Consider the following 19,864-nt stretch of genomic DNA (forward strand, 5'->3'; position numbering starts at 1 on the left):
TCCTGCCCCGGAAGAGCAAGCCCCAGCGTTCAGGGAAGCTCAACGAGGCAAGCTGAGTCATTCAAAGAAAACAAAGTCCATTCTGGCTACAGGGGGTGGTGAGATATTTTATTAAAACCATTTTAATTTTGTGCCCAATATCCTCTGGTTGTATCTACCTCCCTATTCAGGTATATAGAGAAAATGCCCTGTTGTGGGGTGGGGCAGTATTCTTGTACTTTAGTCTTTGATGTATCTTCTCATTAAGTATTCTTTTATAAAAGCTAATTGAGGTTAATCAGCTAAATTGACATTAGGGGCATTAATTACTTATTAGATGATATTGAAAAGAAAATAACAGAGTGAATGACATAAAGGAAAGTACAGCAGATGAGGGAATCATGTGTGATGGTGTTAGAAAGACAACCTAGTCTCTTGCATTTTTCCTAAAACTACAATGGGGAGGAGAATTAGCCTTTTTTCAGGGATCCAACCTGCTAATCTGAGTATAAATTCTTAGAGTAGACCAGAGCCTAACAGAGGTATCATCTGTTTATTTGCTGATGATTGATAGACCTAAAATTGCACACTCAGAGGATCTAATTGTTTTACTTACTTTTCTGAGTCCTGGTGCTCTTATGAGAGTCTGTTAGCCCATGACATGCAACTTTAATATTCCATCAATTAGACTCAAGATCCAAATAGACAACAGAAATCTAATTTTTCACATGGTCAGAGTCACAAAATATCTTCAGGCTATGTTAAAAACCATTAAATAAGGGAATGAAGAAAATGAAGTACTGTATCAGTAAGGCAAGATTAATGATCTCAAGGATGGCTATGAACTTGCCTGTATAGTTCAGAATCACAAAGTATAAAAGATTCTATAGATAGAACATAGACAAAACATAACATTTATTTAGACACCAGAGGATCCAATCCAAAGACCAATAACCCCAATTTGATATAGCAGTAATTATATTCCAAAACCAGTAAGCCCACCTTAATTCAGCAATGAGAAAATTACCACACAGTATTATAACAAGGAACAAAGTCATCCAGTAATCTGCCCCCCTGCTAGCGCCTTCCCATAGACAATCATTCATAAATACTGTCTGCTTGCCTGTGTCCTCTCCCACAGCTCTGAAAGCCCTTGAAGTTCTCAGAGTCTTTGCCGTCTCCTGGATTCTCTGCACTCTCAGCTCTTCAGTCTCTCTCAATGCTGGCTCCCTCTCAATGTCTGCTGCCTCAATGTCTTCTTGATGTCTACTTCTCAATTCTGCTTCTCTCAATTCTGCTGCTCTTAGTTCTGTTTCTCTTCAATTCTGGTTCTCTCACACTTTGGGCTCTCCTTATATACAGTCCTAGTCAGTTTCTCATTGGCTAGAACTCAGGTGTCTGATTGACTGAATTCATGATTGACTGGAACTCAGTGTACATACCATTGGCTCTGGTCTTAGCAACTCGCCTTAGGGCCCTAAGGGCTTCGTGCCCAAATTGGCTTACTACCTGGTAAGTAGAGTCTTTAGGCTTACTTTAAAACAAAGATATAATCAAGCTTTCCCAACCAGCCCCACCAGAGACCAACTGAATGGGTGGGAAGAGCTTTGATCACATTAATACTACAGGGACACGTATTCTCAATAGTGTGAAAGATGATTTTCATCAATGAAGTATAATAGTCAATCCTATATATGACAGTCTTCTTAGAGAAGACTGTCCCATGAAGCCAAGGTTTCTATAATTGCTTTGAGATCTTCAATTAGTAAAATCGCAATGGTCCCTTGTTCCTTTCCCCACCACCCAACTTTCCCACACTTCCTAAAGAACAGATTCTCTGCTTCTCTTTGGATATCTTGACAATGGTTAGAGCCTCAGAATACAGCAGAACATATCTTGATATTTTAAAGCACTGAAAATTCTAGAAATGAATAAGCCCCACATGTTAGAAATATAGAATGGGTGGGAGCATGTAAATTTACTATTTATTTATCCAATCTACCCTAATATTCAGTTTTATTAGGAAATCAGATCAATATTGATAGCTTGTTATTTTGAAGAATAAATGAAATCATTGCCATTGAGGGCTCAACATGGGGGTTTTAAAAAGCAGTGTTTTAAAAAGTTCAGTTTTTTAAAAAAGAGAATTTCATAAGGCACAAATACTCTTAAGCACTTGAATAAATCAATTCATTAATCACCCAATAAATCCAAGTGATACAGTGGATAGGATTTTGAACCTGGAGTCAAGCAGACCTAAATTCAAATCTAGCCTCACTAAATACTTAACTCTGGGCAAGGCACTAAAAATCTTTCCCAAGTTTTTCATTGGTAGGAGGTAATAATTTTTATAGAATAATGACAATACCAGGACCTACCACTCAGGGTTGCTTTGAGGCTAAACAGAGACAATTTTTCTAAAGAAATTTGCAAGCCATAAAGTGTTATATAAAAACTAATAACTAACTATGATATGGACAGCTAGGAGGCACAGTGGATAGAGTTTTGGGCAAAGAGTCAGAAGATCTGGGTTCAAATCTAGCTTCAGACACTTACTATCTGTAATCCTTGACAAGTCATTTAATCCTGTATGTCTCCATTTCTTCATCTGTAAAATGAGGTAAAAATGAGCTGGAGAAGGAAATGGCAACCATTCTGGTATTCTTGCCAAGAAAACCCCAAATGGTATCGTAAAGAGACAGACATGACTCAAACAACTGAACAACAAACTACTATCATCAGATCTAGAGTGAGAACTTTCAGCCTGAGGCTAGATTACCCCCAGACAGAGGTAGGATTTCTGAAATAATGAGACAATAATGAGAAACATATTGCACATGTTTCTATATTAGGTCATATATGGATTATATTGCTGATATCAGCTATCAAGCTCCTCATTCTCAAACTATTCATAGCATGGAGGGGACCCTGGGTTCCCATGGGAAATAGATTCTGGAAGATCCTAACAAGTTGGAAAGACTTTGAAGGCAGGCCAAAGGGGGGACTCCATGTGTGTCATCTAAGGACCAGCCTCATTTAATACAGAGAAACAACTCACTAGGGGAAGAGCTCTTAATGTATGTGCATATGTGTGTGTGTCTGTTTGTCTGTCATTATATGTATGTATTGGACTTTTTGGCAGTCAAGGGAAGCGTATGGACTTTTTCTCAAAAAATAACCTTACCAAATTCATTAAGTAAAATACATATGATTATAAATGAAATATTTGTTTTGAAATAGTATGTAATTTTCTCCATGCAAGTTCATGTAGCTCATGAAATCTATCATTGAGTCTCTTGGGGATCCATGACCCAAGGTTAAGAACCCCTGCATTAGATTGTTAAACAGTAGGGCAGGATTGTCCTTCAAAGCAAGAGAAGATCCTTTACTAAGAGGTAGAAGGGCTTAGTACCACTCTGTATTATAGAATTGCTCTATGTTAGTAGAGAGGAAATTCACTATGACAAAATCACTGGTCTCTTAGTGAATTCAACAACAACAACAACAACAAAAACCCAGTGTACATATAAAAAGATGACAGAAAGGCCAAAAAATCAAGATTGGTCCATTGATTTGATATATGGATAACGAAGAGTATGGTGTTCAAGATCATGTTTTGGTTACAAATCTGGGGTAAGAGAAGGATGTTGGTGCCTTGAAGAGAAAGAAGGAAGTTTAGGAGGGAGGTAGATTTAGAAAGAAAGATGATGATTTCAGGTTTTAGAAATGTTGAGTATAAGATGTCTCTGGGTTATGCAATTTGAAATGACCAATAAGCAACTGATGGTCCAGAGGAAACCTGAAGAGAGAAGTTGGGAGAATATTTCCACTATCACCGTTTTCCTAGTTAACTAATTTTGTGTCCTGGAGTCTTTATTTATTTATGTCCCTGATAACCAATCAGTTCCCAAATCTTATTGATTCTGCTTCCACAACAGTTTTCACATCATTCTCTTCTCTCCACTCCTAAATTCTACTGTCTCATCTTCTCTTACCTAGACCATGGTGATAGTCTCCTAAATTGTCTCTCTCCTTCTAGTTTCCTCTTTCACTACATCCTGAACAAAGCCATAGGTATGAACAGGTCCCTCCCATGCCAAAAACCTTCAATGTCATCCCAGTGCTTCTAGGATAAAATCAGAGATTTGTTAAAGTCTACTATAACCAAAATGATGCTTGTCCTTCCAGTCATTTTTTTCTTTTTATTTTTTTTAAACAAAGTCTATACTTTGTCAAGTAAGACTACTCCTCATTGCCTTAAATTATATATTCAATTTCCTGGAAAAGACCTTCATCTTGTATTGTTATTTTTTTTAAATTAAGACTATTTTTAGTTCACAACACTCACCTCTGCATGACCTTGAGTTCCAGATTCTCATCCCTCCCCACCTCGGCATGGAATCTGACATATCCTCTACATACAACCACACACCAAACCCATCCACATGAAAGTCAAGCCACAAAGAAGAATCATGACCAGTGGAATGAATCATCAGAGAGAAGAAAAACAAAACAAAAAAAGAAAGAAAAAAAGGAGAACAAACAGTTTGTCTCAATCTGCATTCATACTCCATCCACAGATCTTTCTCTGGATGTAGATAGCTCTCTCCATCATGAGTGCCCCAGAGTTGTCTCTGAACCTTGCATTACCGAGAAGAGTGAGATCCATCAAGTTTAGTCATCACAGAGTCAATATATCTCTGGTTGTGTACAATGTTCTGCTAGTACCTCTCTGCTCACTCAGCATCACATCACGTAAGTCCTTCCAAACCATTATGAAGTCTGTATCCTCCCCGTTTCCTACAGCACAACAATATTCCACTACATTCATATACCACTACTTGTTCAGCCATTCCCCAATTGATGGGCATTGCCCCGATTTCCAACTCTTCACTACCTCAAAATGAACCGCCATAAATATCTTTGTACATATGGGTCCCCTTCCCACCCATGTGATCTCCTTGGAATACAGCCCCAGAAGTGGCACTTCTGGGCCAAATGGCCCGAACACCACTATAACCCTTTGGGCACAGCTCCAAATTGCTCTCCAGAATGACTGAATCTGTTCACAACTCCACCAACAATGTAACAGTGTTCCAGTTTTCCCACATCCTCTCCAGCCTTTATCATTTTCCTATATTGTCATGTTAGCCAATGAAACAGGAGAGATGTGGTACCTAAGAGGTGTTTTCATTTGTATTTTTGTATTCGATAGTGGTTCAGAACATTTTGTCATATGCCTATAGATATCTTTAATTTCTTCCTCTAAAAACTTGCCTGTTCATATCCTTTGACCATTTCTCAATTGGGAATGATTTGTATTCCTATAAATTTGGCTCAGTTCCCTGTATATTTTAGAGATGAGGCCTTTTTCAGAGACACTGGTTGTAAAGATTTTATCCCAGTTTTCTACTTCCCTTCTAATCTTTGTTGCATTGGCTTTTATACAAAACTTTTCAGTTTAACATAGCCAAAATTATCCATTTTGCATTTTGTAATGCTGTCTTTCTCTTGTTGTGTCATGAATTATTCCCTTTCCCATAAATCTGACAGGTAAACTATTCCTTGCTCTCCCAGATTGCTTTTAGTATCAGCCTTTATTCCTAAATCATAAACCCATTTTGACTTTATTTTGGTATATGGTGTAAGATATTGGTCTATGCCCAGTTTCTGCTATATCATTTTTCAAGTTTCTCAGCAATTTTTGTGAAATATTGAATTCTTAGCCCAAAAGCTGGATTCTTTGGGTTTATCAAAGAATAGATTGTTATAGTCATTGACTACTGTGTCTTCTGTATCTAACCTTTTCCACTGATCCATCATTCTGTTTCTTAGCCAGTACCAAGTAGTTTTGATGACTGCTGCTTTATAGGATAGTTTAATATCTGAGATGGCTAGGCCACCTTCCCTAGCATTTCTTTTCATTAATTCCTTAGATATTCTAGACTTCTCATCTTCCTGGTGAATTTTGTTGTTATTTTATTCAACTCTGTAAAATAATTTTTTGGTAGTTTGATTATTATGGTGCTGAATAAATAAATTAACTTAGGGAAAATTGTCTTTTTTGTTATATTAGCTTGGCCTAAACATGAGCAACTGGTATTTTTCCATTTATTTAGATCTGACTATATTCATGTGAAAAGTGTTTCATAATTATGTTCATATAGGCCCTGGGTTTGCCTTGGCAGATAGGCTGCCATATATTTCATAGTGTCTACAGTACTTTTAAATGGAATTTCTCTTTCTATCTCTTGCTATTGGGCTTTGTTAGTAATGTATAGGAATGCCTAGGATTTATGTGGGTTCATTTCATATCCTGCAACTTTTCTAAAGTTGTTTATTATTTCAAGTAGTTTTTTTCCTTGATTTTCTAGGATTCTCTAAGTAAATCATCATATCATTTGCAAAAAGTCATAATTTAGTTTCCTCTTTGCTTATTCTAATTCCTTAAGTTTCTTTTTCTTTTCTTATTGCTACAGCTAACGTTTCTAGTACCAAATTGAATAATAGAGGTGATAACGGACATCCTTACTTCACTCCTGATCTTATTGAGAATGCATCTGGCTTATTCCCATTACAAATGATGATGTTTGTTGATGGTTTTATGTGAAACATATATAAAACAAAATAATCATATATAAGAATGCAAATAAATGGCCTTATTGATTAACGAGGGTTTTTTCCCTCCATTTATCTTTTTATGTCTTTCTGGAGTTTTGTATTTTGAGATCAAATTTTCCATTGATCTCTGGCGTTTTCATCAGAAAGGTCTGGAATTCCCTTTTTCCATTGAATGTCCATATCCTTGCCTGGAAAATTATGCTCAATTTTTCTGGGTAGTTGATCCTTGCTTATAGTCCAAGCTCCTTTGCTTTTCAGAATATCATATTCCAATTTCTCCTGTCATTCAATGTAGAAGCTGAAAGATCCTGCATTATCCTGACTGTATTTCCGTGATGTTTAAATTCTTTCTTTCTAGCTGCTTGCAGTATTTTCTCCTTGACCTGGTAATTCTGCAATTTGATTATAATGTTTCTTGGAGTTTTCAATTTGGCATTTCTTTCAGGGGGTGATCTGTGGATTCTTTCAATGTCAATTTTACCCTCTGGTTCTAAGACCTCTGGGCAATTTTCCTTAAGGGTTTCATGGAAGATATTGTCCAGGCTTTTTTTTTTTTTTCATCATAGCTTTCAGGTTGGCCAACAATTCTTAGATTGTCTCTCCTAGACCTGTTTTCCAGGTCAGTTATTTTTCCAGTCAGATATTCCCCATTTTTCTCTATTTTTTTATTCTTTAGATTTTGTTTGACTAATTCTTGATGTCTCATGGAGTCATTATCTTCTACTTGCCCAATTCTAATTTTTAGTGCTTTGTTTTCTTCCTTTATCTTCTCTATCTCCTTTTCCATTTGGTTGATTTTTCTTTCCAATGAGACATTTTCTCCATTTATATTCTGATTCTTCTGAATTATTTCACCAATTTTACTTTTTAAAGATTTGTTTTCCTCAGTGAATTTTTTCCCATTTTTTTCTTTTACCTCCCTAATTTGGTTTATAAAGTCCTCCTTGAGTTCTTCCAGGAATGCTTTTAGGTCTGGAGACCAGTTCCCTTTCCCTTTTGAGGTTTCAGATGTGGGTATAATGTCCATGCTGTCCTCTTCTGAAATGGTGTTTTGATCTTCCCTGTCTCCATAATATGAATCAATGGTCTTTGGGTTTTTAGCGTGCTTTTTCATGGTGTGGTTTTTTCTTCCTGGCTTCTCTTGTGGATCTCTGTTTTTATGGCTCAGGGGGCTCTGTCCCAACTTTCTCCTGTTGGAATCTGTGGGCCTCATCACTAGCTTTATGTTCTATGGCTTCTGACTGTGTGAGGTGTGGGGGAGGGGTGGTCTGACTGCTACGAGTCTCCTCTTCCCCCAGACTGTTCTACAGTAGGGGTGGTCTCAGCTGTTGTCTGTGTTGGTGTCTGCCACTTCCCCTGGTTGTTCAAAGCCAAGTCTGTGGTCCTGGCATTGACGTTAGTTAGCTCCTCCCCCTGTGGCTCAGTTACTCTCATTCTGCTGAGGTGAGTGCTGATGGAACACCTCTCTTTCTGCACTACTCTCCTTCCACCACCACCACAGGAACGGCCCTCTCCCCAACTTCGCTCACTACTGAAGCCCCACTTCTGCCTCCTCTGTTTCTCCTGAGGTAATGTTCTCTGGGTTTATTCAAGGGAGGGTTAAGTATCTTTTCACCCTGACATTATGGCTCCTGGAAGTTCAAGAAGGCAAGTTTCAAACTTTTAGACTGTGGATTGGAGGCCTCTGGGCTAGCTGCTCCTGCAGCCACAGGCTATATGCTTTGACAGACTCCTGTCCTGGGCTGAGAGGCCAGGGGGTTGATCAGGTCAGTAGCTAGTTCTTCTGCCCCAGGCCTGTTCCTGCTCCAGCATTTCACTCACCCCAAGACCTCCCAGATGGGCCCACTGGCTGGATTCCTCTGCTGTTCCCAGTTGGTTTGGTCTGGTGCTGATCCGCGTTCCCAGCACTCCTACCCTTCTCAGTCTACTAGTGGCCTTTAACTCTCTCAAATCTGCTCAGATTCACATTTTAGATGTATCTGACTGAATTTGTGAGAGAGCTCTCGTAGTTCCTTACTTTCACAGTGCCATCTTGGCTCTGCCCCACCTTTTATTGTTATTGTGTGTGTGTGTGTGTATGTGTGTGTGTGTGTGTGTGTGTGTGTGTGTGAAAGAGGAGACATACACAGAGAGAGAGAGAGACAGAGAGACAGAGAGACAGAGACAGAGAGACAGAGAGACATGGAGAGAGAAACAGAGAGACTGAGAGAGAGTTTTCTAGAGACTTTAAGCTCCATGAAAATAGGAAAAGTCACTGACAGGCTACTTGCTGGAGTGTTATGGAAGATACATTCAAGTCATACAAATGGTTCTCTATGCCATAGATGAATATTAAATATGGACCAGGTGAGTGCACAGGGGCAGTGAGAATAATTAAAAATCTTCCCCAAGGATGTAGTGAAAGGATTTCTTTATAGGTCTTGTTGGTTTTGTTCTCCCTTCCCCTTAAATCAAGCTGATGGCTTGACTGCAGAGTCTGATAAATTGGGATCTAAACTTTACCAAAAATTAAAGCAGTTTATAAGAACCATAGGGCAGGGAGATTACTGCAGAAAATTATATAATTTCCATACCAAAACTCCTTATAATCCTAGAAATTTGAGAGTTGAGAGGAACTTTGGTGGTGTTTACCTAGGATCCAACTATTTCAATACATATGTGAAAGTAATCTCTACTATAATATATCCAATAAATGGTCAACCAACCTCACTTGAAGACCTATAAGGAGGAGGAATCCGGTGTCTCTTGAGACATCCCATTCCACTTTGAGGGAGTTTTTGTTGTTAGGACATTTTTTCCTTGATATTGAGTCTAATTTTGATGCTTTACGTGTTTTACCATTCCATAAGCATCTGCATTGTGGACCCAAATAGACCATGTCCAATTCCTCTTTGAATTTCCTTTGACAACCCCTCAAATGCTATAGGGCAGCTTTTATGCCACCTTCAGCCCTGAGCACTCTGTTCTCTAGGTTACACATCCCCAGTTCTTTCAACCAATCATCTTAGGAACTTCCTACCTCCCTCATTCTTTTGCTTCCTTCCTTCCTTCTTTGCTCCCTTCCTTCCCTCTTTCTTTTTCTCTTTCTTTTACCTTACTCTTTTGCCCTTCCTTTCCCCCTTCTCTTTTGCTTCCTGCCTTTTGATGTATTTTAAAACACTCTAGCAAAAACAGCCCAAAAGAACTCAAGAAATGATATCTGTATAGTGTAATTTAAATTCATACCAATCAACAAGAAGATTGGAGTTTTATATCAGAAAGATATTTATTCAATATGACTATTAGAAGAGGTTATAATATAATGCTGACTGAATTGGGACACATACTGATGTCAAGCAGTGCAAAAGGAATTATATCCCACCCCATACTTACTATTTTTTGTATGAAGGAGTCTAAAGAGGGGTCCTACCAAGATATAGAAGTATGGATGTGGGGAGTTCAGTGAGAAGTCCCCTCCGCCCACCCAATACAGTCAATAGAATATATTTTTAATATATAAAGGTATGCATTTTTTTATTTTACTCTAATCCATAGTGTTATTGTAAATAGAAAAAAGTGACTTATTTACTCTAAAGTTATCCTTGTAAAAGAGGAAAACAATTTTTTTCCCATTAGAACCATTTGGGACAATAAATGCGCTTAGTCTTACATAGAAAATTAGACTAATGGTAAGCTCTGCTACAGGAACCTTAAAATAATAATAATAATAATAATAATAATGATGATGATTATGATGATGATGATGATGATGATAAAAATAATGATAGAATTTATATAGCACTTTAAATTTTGCACAGTGCTATGCAAATACTGAGGCAGCTAGATTGATCAGGGGATAGAACATTGGACCTGGAGTCAGAATGTCTTGAGTTCAAATCCAGTCTCAGACACTTGCTATGTGAAATTGGGCAAATCACTTTGCTGCTTTTAGTCTTAATTCAGTGGATAGGGAAATGGCAAATCAATATGGTGTTTCTGCCAAGAAAACCTCATGGATCTTCATGACACTGTCATGAAGAGTTGTCATGACTAAATGTCTAAATAGCAACAATGAAAATACTTCATTTTATTCTCAAAATAACTCTGGGGCATAGATGCTCTCACTATCCCTATTTTTACAAGTGGGAAAACTTAGGCAGGGAGAAGTAAAGTTACTTCCCCAGAGTCACACAGCGAGTAAGTATCAAAGACAGATTTGAACACAGATCTGTCCAGACTTCTCATCCAGCATTCTCTGTGCTGCACTGCTGAGTCGCCTCTGAAATTCTACCCTAAAATGAAGCTAATTTTATAATGCATCCACTCATTACAATAGAGAAAAACATAAAGCCACATTCTTTTTGCCTTCACAATTGTTTTGTTTTTCCTGAAGTTGCTTCTATTTCAAAATGCACCATCCACTTCTGTTCCAAATAGCGCTCTCTCTCTCTCTCCCTCTTCTTTTTCTTCTCATGAACCTTAGTCTTCTCAGTCTCCCTTAAATCCATGTGTCTTTTCTATCTGGCCATGTTTTGTGATTTATAACTAGAAGGGATGGAAAGTTCCTACTCAAAGTTCCTAATAAAAAGTCATTATTGGGGTAACTTTTATTTTGATTTTTAAATAATTTCAAGATATGTATGAGTGAGATAAGATTTACCCAGCAAGATAGCAAGATCAATGTACATTTTAGTTTCATGTGATCAGGATAAGGTTTGGAACTTCAATTGCATTATTTTACAGAACTCTTTCTTGTGGATATTTCCTTTAACACTGAAGGGCATCTTTCTTTTCAATTTATACTCTTACAGAATTTCCAAGAGCACTCAGAGGTCAAGTTACTGGTCAGGATCACATGGCCAGAAAGATCTGTCTTCATGTGAAAAACTGGTGAGAATCTACATACTGCTACAATAGCTAGTATGGAGTTCAGGGTGCTCATGGACTTTTCAATATGTGTAAAAGAAAAAATCATTAAGAAGAGAAGTTTCACAAACACCATATTATGTCCAAACTTTGTTACTGCTTTAATGAATACTTTTTGGATTCAGGACTTCAGAATTCATTTCAACACCCCATTTAATGGATAAAAAAATGAGGCTAATAAAGTTATGTTACTTGCCCTAGATTACCCAGGGATCTGAGTAGACATAGAAGAGTTCTCTTCTCTTGTCTTCTAGGAAATCATTCTTTGCTTGAAAATCTGTTGCCTCTTTACCTTTTGCATCCACTTCCTAAATCAATATAATAAACTACTGCATTTGAATGAATTTCAACAAGAATACACTGAGAAACACATGATTTATTTGTCCCCTATTTAAGGAGGTGATAAAAATAGCTTAGGAATCAGTAAAAATCATCTTGGTATTTTAATTCTCTGTATTGCTTTCCTGAAGGCCTCTTTCACATCCTTGTTCCTGAAGCTATAGATCATGGGATTGAGCAAGGGATTCACCACTGTGTAGAACAGGGCAGCCAACTTGTCCTTTTCCAGGGAATAGGTGGAGCTGGGTCTTGAATACATGAAGAGGAGGGACCCATAGAAGAGCATGACAGAGATCATGTGGGAGGCACAGGTAGAGAAAGCCTTCCACCTCCCTGAAGCTGAGCGGATCCGAAGGATGGCCAGGAGGATATTGAAGTACGATATCAGGATGGCTAGTATGCTAGACAAAACTGTGAAACCCACCACTCCCAGCAGCACCTTCTCATAGATGTGTGTGTCAGTGCAGGACATCTTTACCAGAGGTGGTGCATCACAGAAGAAGTGGTCAATGATGTTTTGCCCACAAAATTTCAGGCGAAATGTGTTAGCAGTGTGGGCTATGGCATTCAAGAACCCACCTACATAGGACCCAGCAACCAACCCAACACAAAGAGGCCTGGACATGGCAGCTGAATAGAGAAGGGGGTTGCAGATTGCTACATAACGATCATAGGCCATAGCGGCAAGGAGGTAACACTCAGTGTAGGCCACAACACAAGAAGAGAAAAGTTGGGCACCACAGCCTGCTAAGGATATACGTTTGTCCTCTGAAATGCAGATGGCCAGGATTTTGGGGGTGTACACAGATGTATACCAGAAATCTAAGAATGAGAGATTCCCAATGAAAAAGTACATTGGGGTATGCAAGCGGGAGTCAATCCTGATTAAGATAACTAGAGTCATGTTCCCTGCCAATGTTACCAAATAAAGAGCCAAAAAAGCTCCAAAGAAGACCAGTTGCATCTGGGGGTCAGCTGAGAAGCCAATTAAAATGAATTCAGTCAACGTGGTCCGATTCCCCACTTCCACAGACATAGTGGTGGTAACCTGATAGAATCCAAGAAGCATCAAAGAGAAATATAGAATTTATTAGTTCCTGTGATTCAGATCTGGAGTGACCCTGGGGGCAGATGGGTGGCACAGAGGATAGAGCTTTATACTAGGGGCTGCAAAGAATTGAGTTCACATTCTGCCTCAAGTACTCATTGTCTGTGTGACTCTGGGCATATCACTTAACTACTGTGTCCCTCAGGTTCCTCATCTGTAAAAACAGTATAATAACAGCACTCATCTCACAGGATTATTGTGAGGCTCTGAAGGGATAATGTATGTAAAGTGATTGGTAAAACATAAAGCACTGTACAAATGCTACTAGGCTTTTCACAACATTTTATGGAGGAAGAACCTGGACATTTTAAAATGTCAGACCTTGAAGAGACCTTAGAATATACAACACAGACTATTAATCTATGTATAGAATATTGAGTGTCTGAATTAGAAAGGGCTTTAGAGTATAACACAGAATGCCAGAGAGATACAGGAGCTTTGAGATCATGTACTCAAGCTTTCTCATTTTATACATCATTATGGTTGAAGACCTGGAAAAGCCCTCAAAAGTCTCTTCATTTCTTTCCTTTTTTTAATTGTTTTTTTTAATACAAAAAAGTATAATAACAGCACCTATATATATATCTATATCTATATATATATATTATATATACACACACTCACACACACATACATATATATACACATGTGTATACACGCACACACACACACATATATATACACATGTGTATACACACACACACACACACACACATATTTATACTTTCCTCTTGAACCAATTTCCAATGAAAGTGGGTTTCCAGAACTACCAGCCCTCCTATCCCACCTAATTTCTCTGTCTCAGTTCTTCTCTTACATATCATTTGTATATTATAATCAATCTTTTTAGGTGTTCCTAAACAGTTTTACCTTTAAAAAAATCATACTCAGATACACCCCAATCTTTTTCTCTTCCTGATTTGTTCTCTAGATCAGTTGTTTTCTTAAGAGATGTTTCACATTCCAATCTATTTTACATTCTTTGTATTTTATTTCATTATTTCTTGATCTCTTATAATTTCACTGGCTTCTTCTTGCCGAGTTCTGATTTTCAAGTAGTCAATTTCTTCCTTAGGATTCTGCATCTCTTTTTTTTTCTAATTAGTTGACTCCCTTTTCATAATTTTCTTTTTTTTTCTTGGATTGTTCTTCTTTTTTATGTTTTTCCTCAGCCTCTCTCATCTGATCTTTAAAGTCTTTTTAAAGGGGTCTCTTCATTCCTAATTATCTCATTTCACAAATCATAAAAACATTAATTACAAAAAGGTGAAATGACTTTTTTGGTGCTCATACAGGTGTACCAGTAAGCATTGGGGGTGAGATATGATGTCAGATGTTGAGAATCTGAAGCCAGTGTCCTTTGCACTCTGACATACTGAATATACTGGCGATGAAGTGAGGCAAAATGACTTTTTAGGTCTCAATCAATCATTCCGTTAATCAATCACTTAATTGTTCAATTAATCAACAAGCAATTTTCAATTGTTTATTACATGACAGGTGCTGTCCTAGGTGCTGGAGCTATAGAGTAAAAGCAAACTATTAAGAAAAGCAAACAAAGAAACAAAAACCTAGTCTTTGCCTTAAATTACTTACATTCATAATGAGAGAGACAAGAAATATAAAAATGCAAACATTCAAAATACAGAATGAATGGAAAGTAGCCTTAGAAGGAAAATAGCTGATAGCTGAAAGGACTGAGAAAGCTCATGTTGGAGGAAATATTTGAGCTAAGTCTTAAATGAATGTTTTTTTTTCTTCCTTAAGAGCTAGAAGTTAGAGAGAAAGTGTGTTGCAGACATGGGGGACAGAGAGTGCAAAAACACAAAGGTGGAAGACAGAGCATCTTGTGTGAGGAGTACCAAGTAGGGCAGTATGGCTAGATTTTAGATTATGGGGGATCAGTGTGCTGGGGGACTGGAAAGATAATACCAAGACACATTACGAAGTGCTTTAAAATCTATTTAGAAGATTTTATATTTAATCCTAGAAGAAATAGAGAGGCATTGGAGTTTGCTGAGTAAGGTATTGACATGATAAGACCTGATGTTAGTACAAACATTTTGGCAACACTGTGGAAGATGGATCTGAGAGGATGGGTATTGAGACATGAAGCAGAACAACCTACTAGGGAATTGTTGTAGTAGTTCTGGTGAAAAATACCAAGGACTTAAACTAAAGTAATTTGTGGATGGAGAGAAGGTGCTGAATGTGAAAAATGTTGTGGAAGTAGCAATAATTTTATTTAGTAGTTGATTGACTATGCGGAATGAATAATTAATGGGGAACTGAGGATGACAGCAACAAACATTGTGAAACTGTGTAACTGGAAGAATGATGGTGTCTGCGACAGTAATGGTGAAATTCAGAACAGGGGTGGCTTTGGGGGGAAAGAAACAATTCTCTTTTTGTATGTTGAGTTTGGAGATGCTTATGGGGAATTCAACTGGAAATGCCCAATAATTGACAATTGCCTTATGAAATTTGGGTTAGAGAAGGAGACTGGAAAAATAGATATTTGAGTAATCTGTTGTACAATGGAAACTTTCCCGTATGTTCTTTGAAGATTAGCACTGCATGTTTTTTTTTTTCTTTGTAACTGCAATAAGAAGCAAGGTGCCTTGGAACATCCAAATTATAGAGCCTACAGGAGAAATTTTACAAACTTTCCATAATCTATATCCCCAGTCCATCCCTAAGAAAGGATGTTTTCTTCAGTGAACACAGTGAAAGTAGTTGCATAATAATTGATTCCTAGAGGATTCAAGCTGGGAAGACCCTGAGAGCCTAGATTATGAGAGGTATGAGTGACAGAAAATATTATTTAGCCCAAACCTTTTATTTTATAGAAAATGAACTGAAGACCGGAATGGACATCTGACTTTCCCGTGTTCATGAATCTATCTAATGGCACAGGCAGGATTAGTAATGAGTTCTCCTGTTTTCTGGTCCAGTGCTTTTTTCAGTAATAGAATATGTTTAAAGAACAGAGAAAGGTCTTTATTGAAGCATGGAAGTCACAGATTGTTAAATAAAAGTAAAAGCACGTTTGCTACTTTAGGAAATTATTGTCTTGAGAAAGTCTCTATCCTTCTCTGGAACATTACTTCATCTGTCAAATTATATGAATGGACAAGATCATGTCTAAAACTTTTTAATCCTATAATGCATAATGAGGAAAAGATTCACATACTGGAAAGTGTACACTGTGGCCATTTGCGTGTCCACTATAGGTCAGCTTGGCTAGAGGGAATGACCGGCATCTCTCAAGTATTCAACCCTTCTCAAATGGAGGGTAATCCTTCAGACCTAATGTTCTTGTTCTCATCAGCCTTTCTCCCAACTTCTGGGGGAATACACATAACTACTGTAGTGACCAGAAAGAAGGGGAAATGCCAAACCCCAAATAAGTGATGATATCAGAAAACACAGAATCACATAAGAACATCTAGCTTTTTAAATAGTGTACAATGCTGACAAAGTAAAAACTAAAGACTTCAAAGGAAATTGCATGTAAAGGAAGAAAGGAGACACAGAGTTACATGTAATGAGAGAAGATATACTGTTAACTTCAATACTACAGTAAGAAGAAAACATGGTGGGAAGTTTCTTCACATGTCCTGAATTTAAGTGGGATAAAGCATATAGTGGAAATGACACTGGACTTTAAGCCAGAATGAACCTAGATCAAATGCTACCCAACTCATTTCATTACAATACGAGATTATTCATTTTACTTCTTTGAACCTTGATCTAGTCATCTGATAAATAGGAATACCAACTCCAATATTACCATAAATGATAAAATTCAAATTAAATTATTTAAATTATTATAGTATATAAATAACATTTAAGGTTGGGAAAGCACTTTTCTTCATAATTCTGTCAAAACCTATAGGGCTAGAATTAGTATTCCTATATCAAAGAAGGGAAAGCTGAAGAATGTTAGTTGCCATCATCACAAAGTACAGGAACAATTTATTATTTTTAAAGATGCAGTCTGTTGTAGTAAAAAGAGCCCTTTATTTGAAGGGATGAGATCTGGGTTTAAATCCTGACTCTGCTACTACCAATTTGGGATATGAGTTGGGATATGTTATTGGACCTCTTTGAGACTCATTCTTTAACTGTACAATGAGGAGATAAGACTGAGGACCCTCTAGGTTCCCCTTCAATGTATAAGCAAATGATCTTATTATTCTGTGAACCCTGGTTCTGCTATTTACTACTTATGTAGTCTTGACAAAGTTCCCTTCAAATCTCTCTGAGATTCAGTTTCTTCATCTCTAAAGTGAGAGAGAGATCTTGAAGTTTTTCTTTCCTGCTCTGAAATCTTTGATCCTATGGCCCTAAGATTAAAATTAGACACTGCTCACTTGGTGCTGCTATAGAAATTTCTAGTCCCAGCCACTTACCTTTAGTCTGGCAGAGGACAGCTTGTGGGACAAGACAGTCTGTTTCTTGCTCTTCAGCAATGAAATACCTTCTGTTTGACTCATGCATATCTCCTATTGCTTCCTTTGGTAATTCTCCTACATAGTCTCTAAGAAACCCACACTTCATTCTCCAAAGAATCAATTAGAGTTGTTTCAGAGTTTGGGGATGACATGCTAATTGGGAACTAAGGAAATGTCGTATTTTGTTCAAAGTATACTTTTCCTTTGAGAATATCCTTGTTTATTTTAATGTTGAGAAGAATTATTCCCCAAAGGCTGTCCTGAATTTCCATTATTTGATTCTGTGGAAAGCTCTACATGGTACAATGCATGAGAGAGGGTCAGGAGAAGCCCTGAGTTTGAAGGCAAATGACCTAGGCTGAAGTCCTAGACCTAGGCTTTCTAAGTATTAACTATGTGACCTTGGACCAAACACTTAACCTTTTAAATCCTGTTCCCTCACCTGTAAGATGAGAATGAACCAGCAGACCTGGAGGTCCCAGAGTCTAGGAAATTATGAGACCAAAATCTAATTTCTTTTTTTAATTGAAAGACCATTTACAATCTGGTATACACAAAAATAGATCTCTACCACCGATTTGGCATACATATCTTTCTAGGGTACCTTTCTAAAGCTATCACTCCTTATGCGCACTCTGGACTCTAGCCAAACAGGATAATCAATTTGGTCCCAAACGAATTCTACAGATATTTTTTAGCATTTATGTCATTGCTTATTATGATTTCTCTTCCTGTAATGCACACCCAGTGCTCCCTGCCCTTCTTTCATTTTGCCCTTATGCCTCCTCTATATGCCTAACAAAACTCCATTTATCTTTCAAGGATTGGGTCATGTCCATTCATCCAAGAAGGCTTCATTGTTCTCCTCAACTAGAAATTAAGGGCATTGCTTTGGTCCTCTTCCCTTCTGGCTCTTGGCATATTCTGCCTTGTATTCTGAGCTTTACATCCTTTTGAATCATACCACCTTATCTGATTTGTAATCTGTCCTTTTGCTCTCATGGTGGTTTTAATTTCCCTTTGTTATCATATTGGGGCTATTCTGGTGTTGTGGAAGAGTGCAAGCCTTAGAGTCATAGGATCATGGCTTTAGAATGGTAAGGGACCATTAAGGTCACCAAGTCCCACCCATTCATTTTATAGGTAAGGAAACTGAGGCACTGATAGATAAGGGACTTGCCCAGAGTTGTTATCCTTGGGTTTGAATCTCTGTTCAAAGATTAATTTCAAGGCCTTTGAAAGTTTAATTACTCTCTAAGTATCTATCTTATCATCTATAAAATGGAAATGGTGTTTTTATGACCTGACACAGAAGGTTTTTTGTGTAATGGAAATGTAAAAACTTCAAAGTGTAAAATAAATGGGAGATATTATTATTGCTCCATTGTAGTCCTACCATGATGTCTTGTAGTATGGAAGTAATTTTAGATTTTCAAATAATAAAGGAGTGTAAGGTAGATTTTGGCAATTTTACAGAGCTAGAAAGGCTGTGTCTGGTGACACATTTTATATTTTTCATCTGAAAATTAGCTCACCAATGTTTGGAGAGACCTCAACTGGTTAACAACTGATTTTTCATCATTACTATTGAAAAACATTTTTGATTTTCTACACCATAGATGGAATGCAATCATCAGCAGTGTAGAGGCCACCCTCACAGATGAAATTTCAGGTCATTGAATCATTATTGTCATTATACACTCTCCTTGTGAAAATCTTGGTATTCAATGTCATGATTCCTGAACGTGACATCAAATAAGTGAGCTGCAATCTACCTTTTTAGCCTTCTTCCTCATTAGTGCCCTTCTTTCTCTATATTCCAGTTAAATTCCACATTTAGCTGTTTCCTGATCTCAATCTGTGATCTTTCAATACCATACACTTGCTCAAGCTATTCCATGTGCTTGGAAGTCAATCATCTCAACTTTTTTTGCCACTTAGAATCCCTAACTTCCTTCAAAGCTCACCTGTTTCCTATTTCACAATCTCTTCCCTGGTCTCTCATTTATTTTTTTCACTTTTCAAGTTTTCCTAGGATGATTTGTCTGGATCTTTCCCCCTTGACACTTCACTTTTCAGAAATCTCATTTTTATACCTGGTGTATTACTACCATTTACGCTGTACACTTCTTGAGGTCAGGGATGCTGTATGTGTGTGTTTCATTTTGTTTGTTGCTGTATCTACTGTTCTCGCTGAGAATGTCCAGTCCTTTGAATTAGTATTTTAATTTATATACCTGAAATAAATGATACAAAGTGACAATAGATGAGACCCAGAGCTGGATAAGAAGAATAAAATGCACTAGATTGCATTTTTGTAGTTGCATTGAGGCTGAGTGCATTAAGGAAAAGCTGTTCTTTCAATCATACAATATGGGGTAAATCTTGGAAAAATCACAGTTTCCTAAAAATAAACATTTCATTTATCCCAACATATAATGGAGAAGGGTATTGT

General features: G+C 37.5%; 1 protein-coding gene across 1 annotated transcript; it reads right to left on the minus strand.

The window, feature by feature from the left end:
• Positions 1-11,935: 11,935 nt before the first annotated feature.
• LOC118855180 (olfactory receptor 9G4-like) lies at positions 11,936-17,451 on the minus strand. The gene is made up of 2 exons (XM_036765271.1): positions 17,368-17,451; positions 11,936-12,892 (listed from the first exon to the last, which is right to left on the minus strand). The coding sequence occupies exons 1-2, from the start codon at positions 17,449-17,451 to the stop codon at positions 11,936-11,938; spliced, it is 1,041 nt and encodes a 346-aa protein (XP_036621166.1).
• Positions 17,452-19,864: the final 2,413 nt, after the last annotated feature.

The sequence above is a fragment of the Trichosurus vulpecula genome, chromosome 6 (genome assembly GCF_011100635.1).
Source record: "Trichosurus vulpecula isolate mTriVul1 chromosome 6, mTriVul1.pri, whole genome shotgun sequence".
NCBI classification, from domain to species: domain Eukaryota; kingdom Metazoa; phylum Chordata; class Mammalia; order Diprotodontia; family Phalangeridae; genus Trichosurus; species Trichosurus vulpecula.

Excerpts from the sequence above, each read along its gene's own strand:
- LOC118855180 (XM_036765271.1), bottom strand. The coding sequence starts at position 17,451 with ATGAGTCAAACAGAAGGTATTTCATTGCTGAAGAGCAAGAAACAGACT. Across the intron at positions 12,893-17,367 it reads TGTCCTCTGCCAGACTAAAG|GTTACCACCACTATGTCTGT; the intron begins GTAAGTGGCTGG and ends GGATTCTATCAG.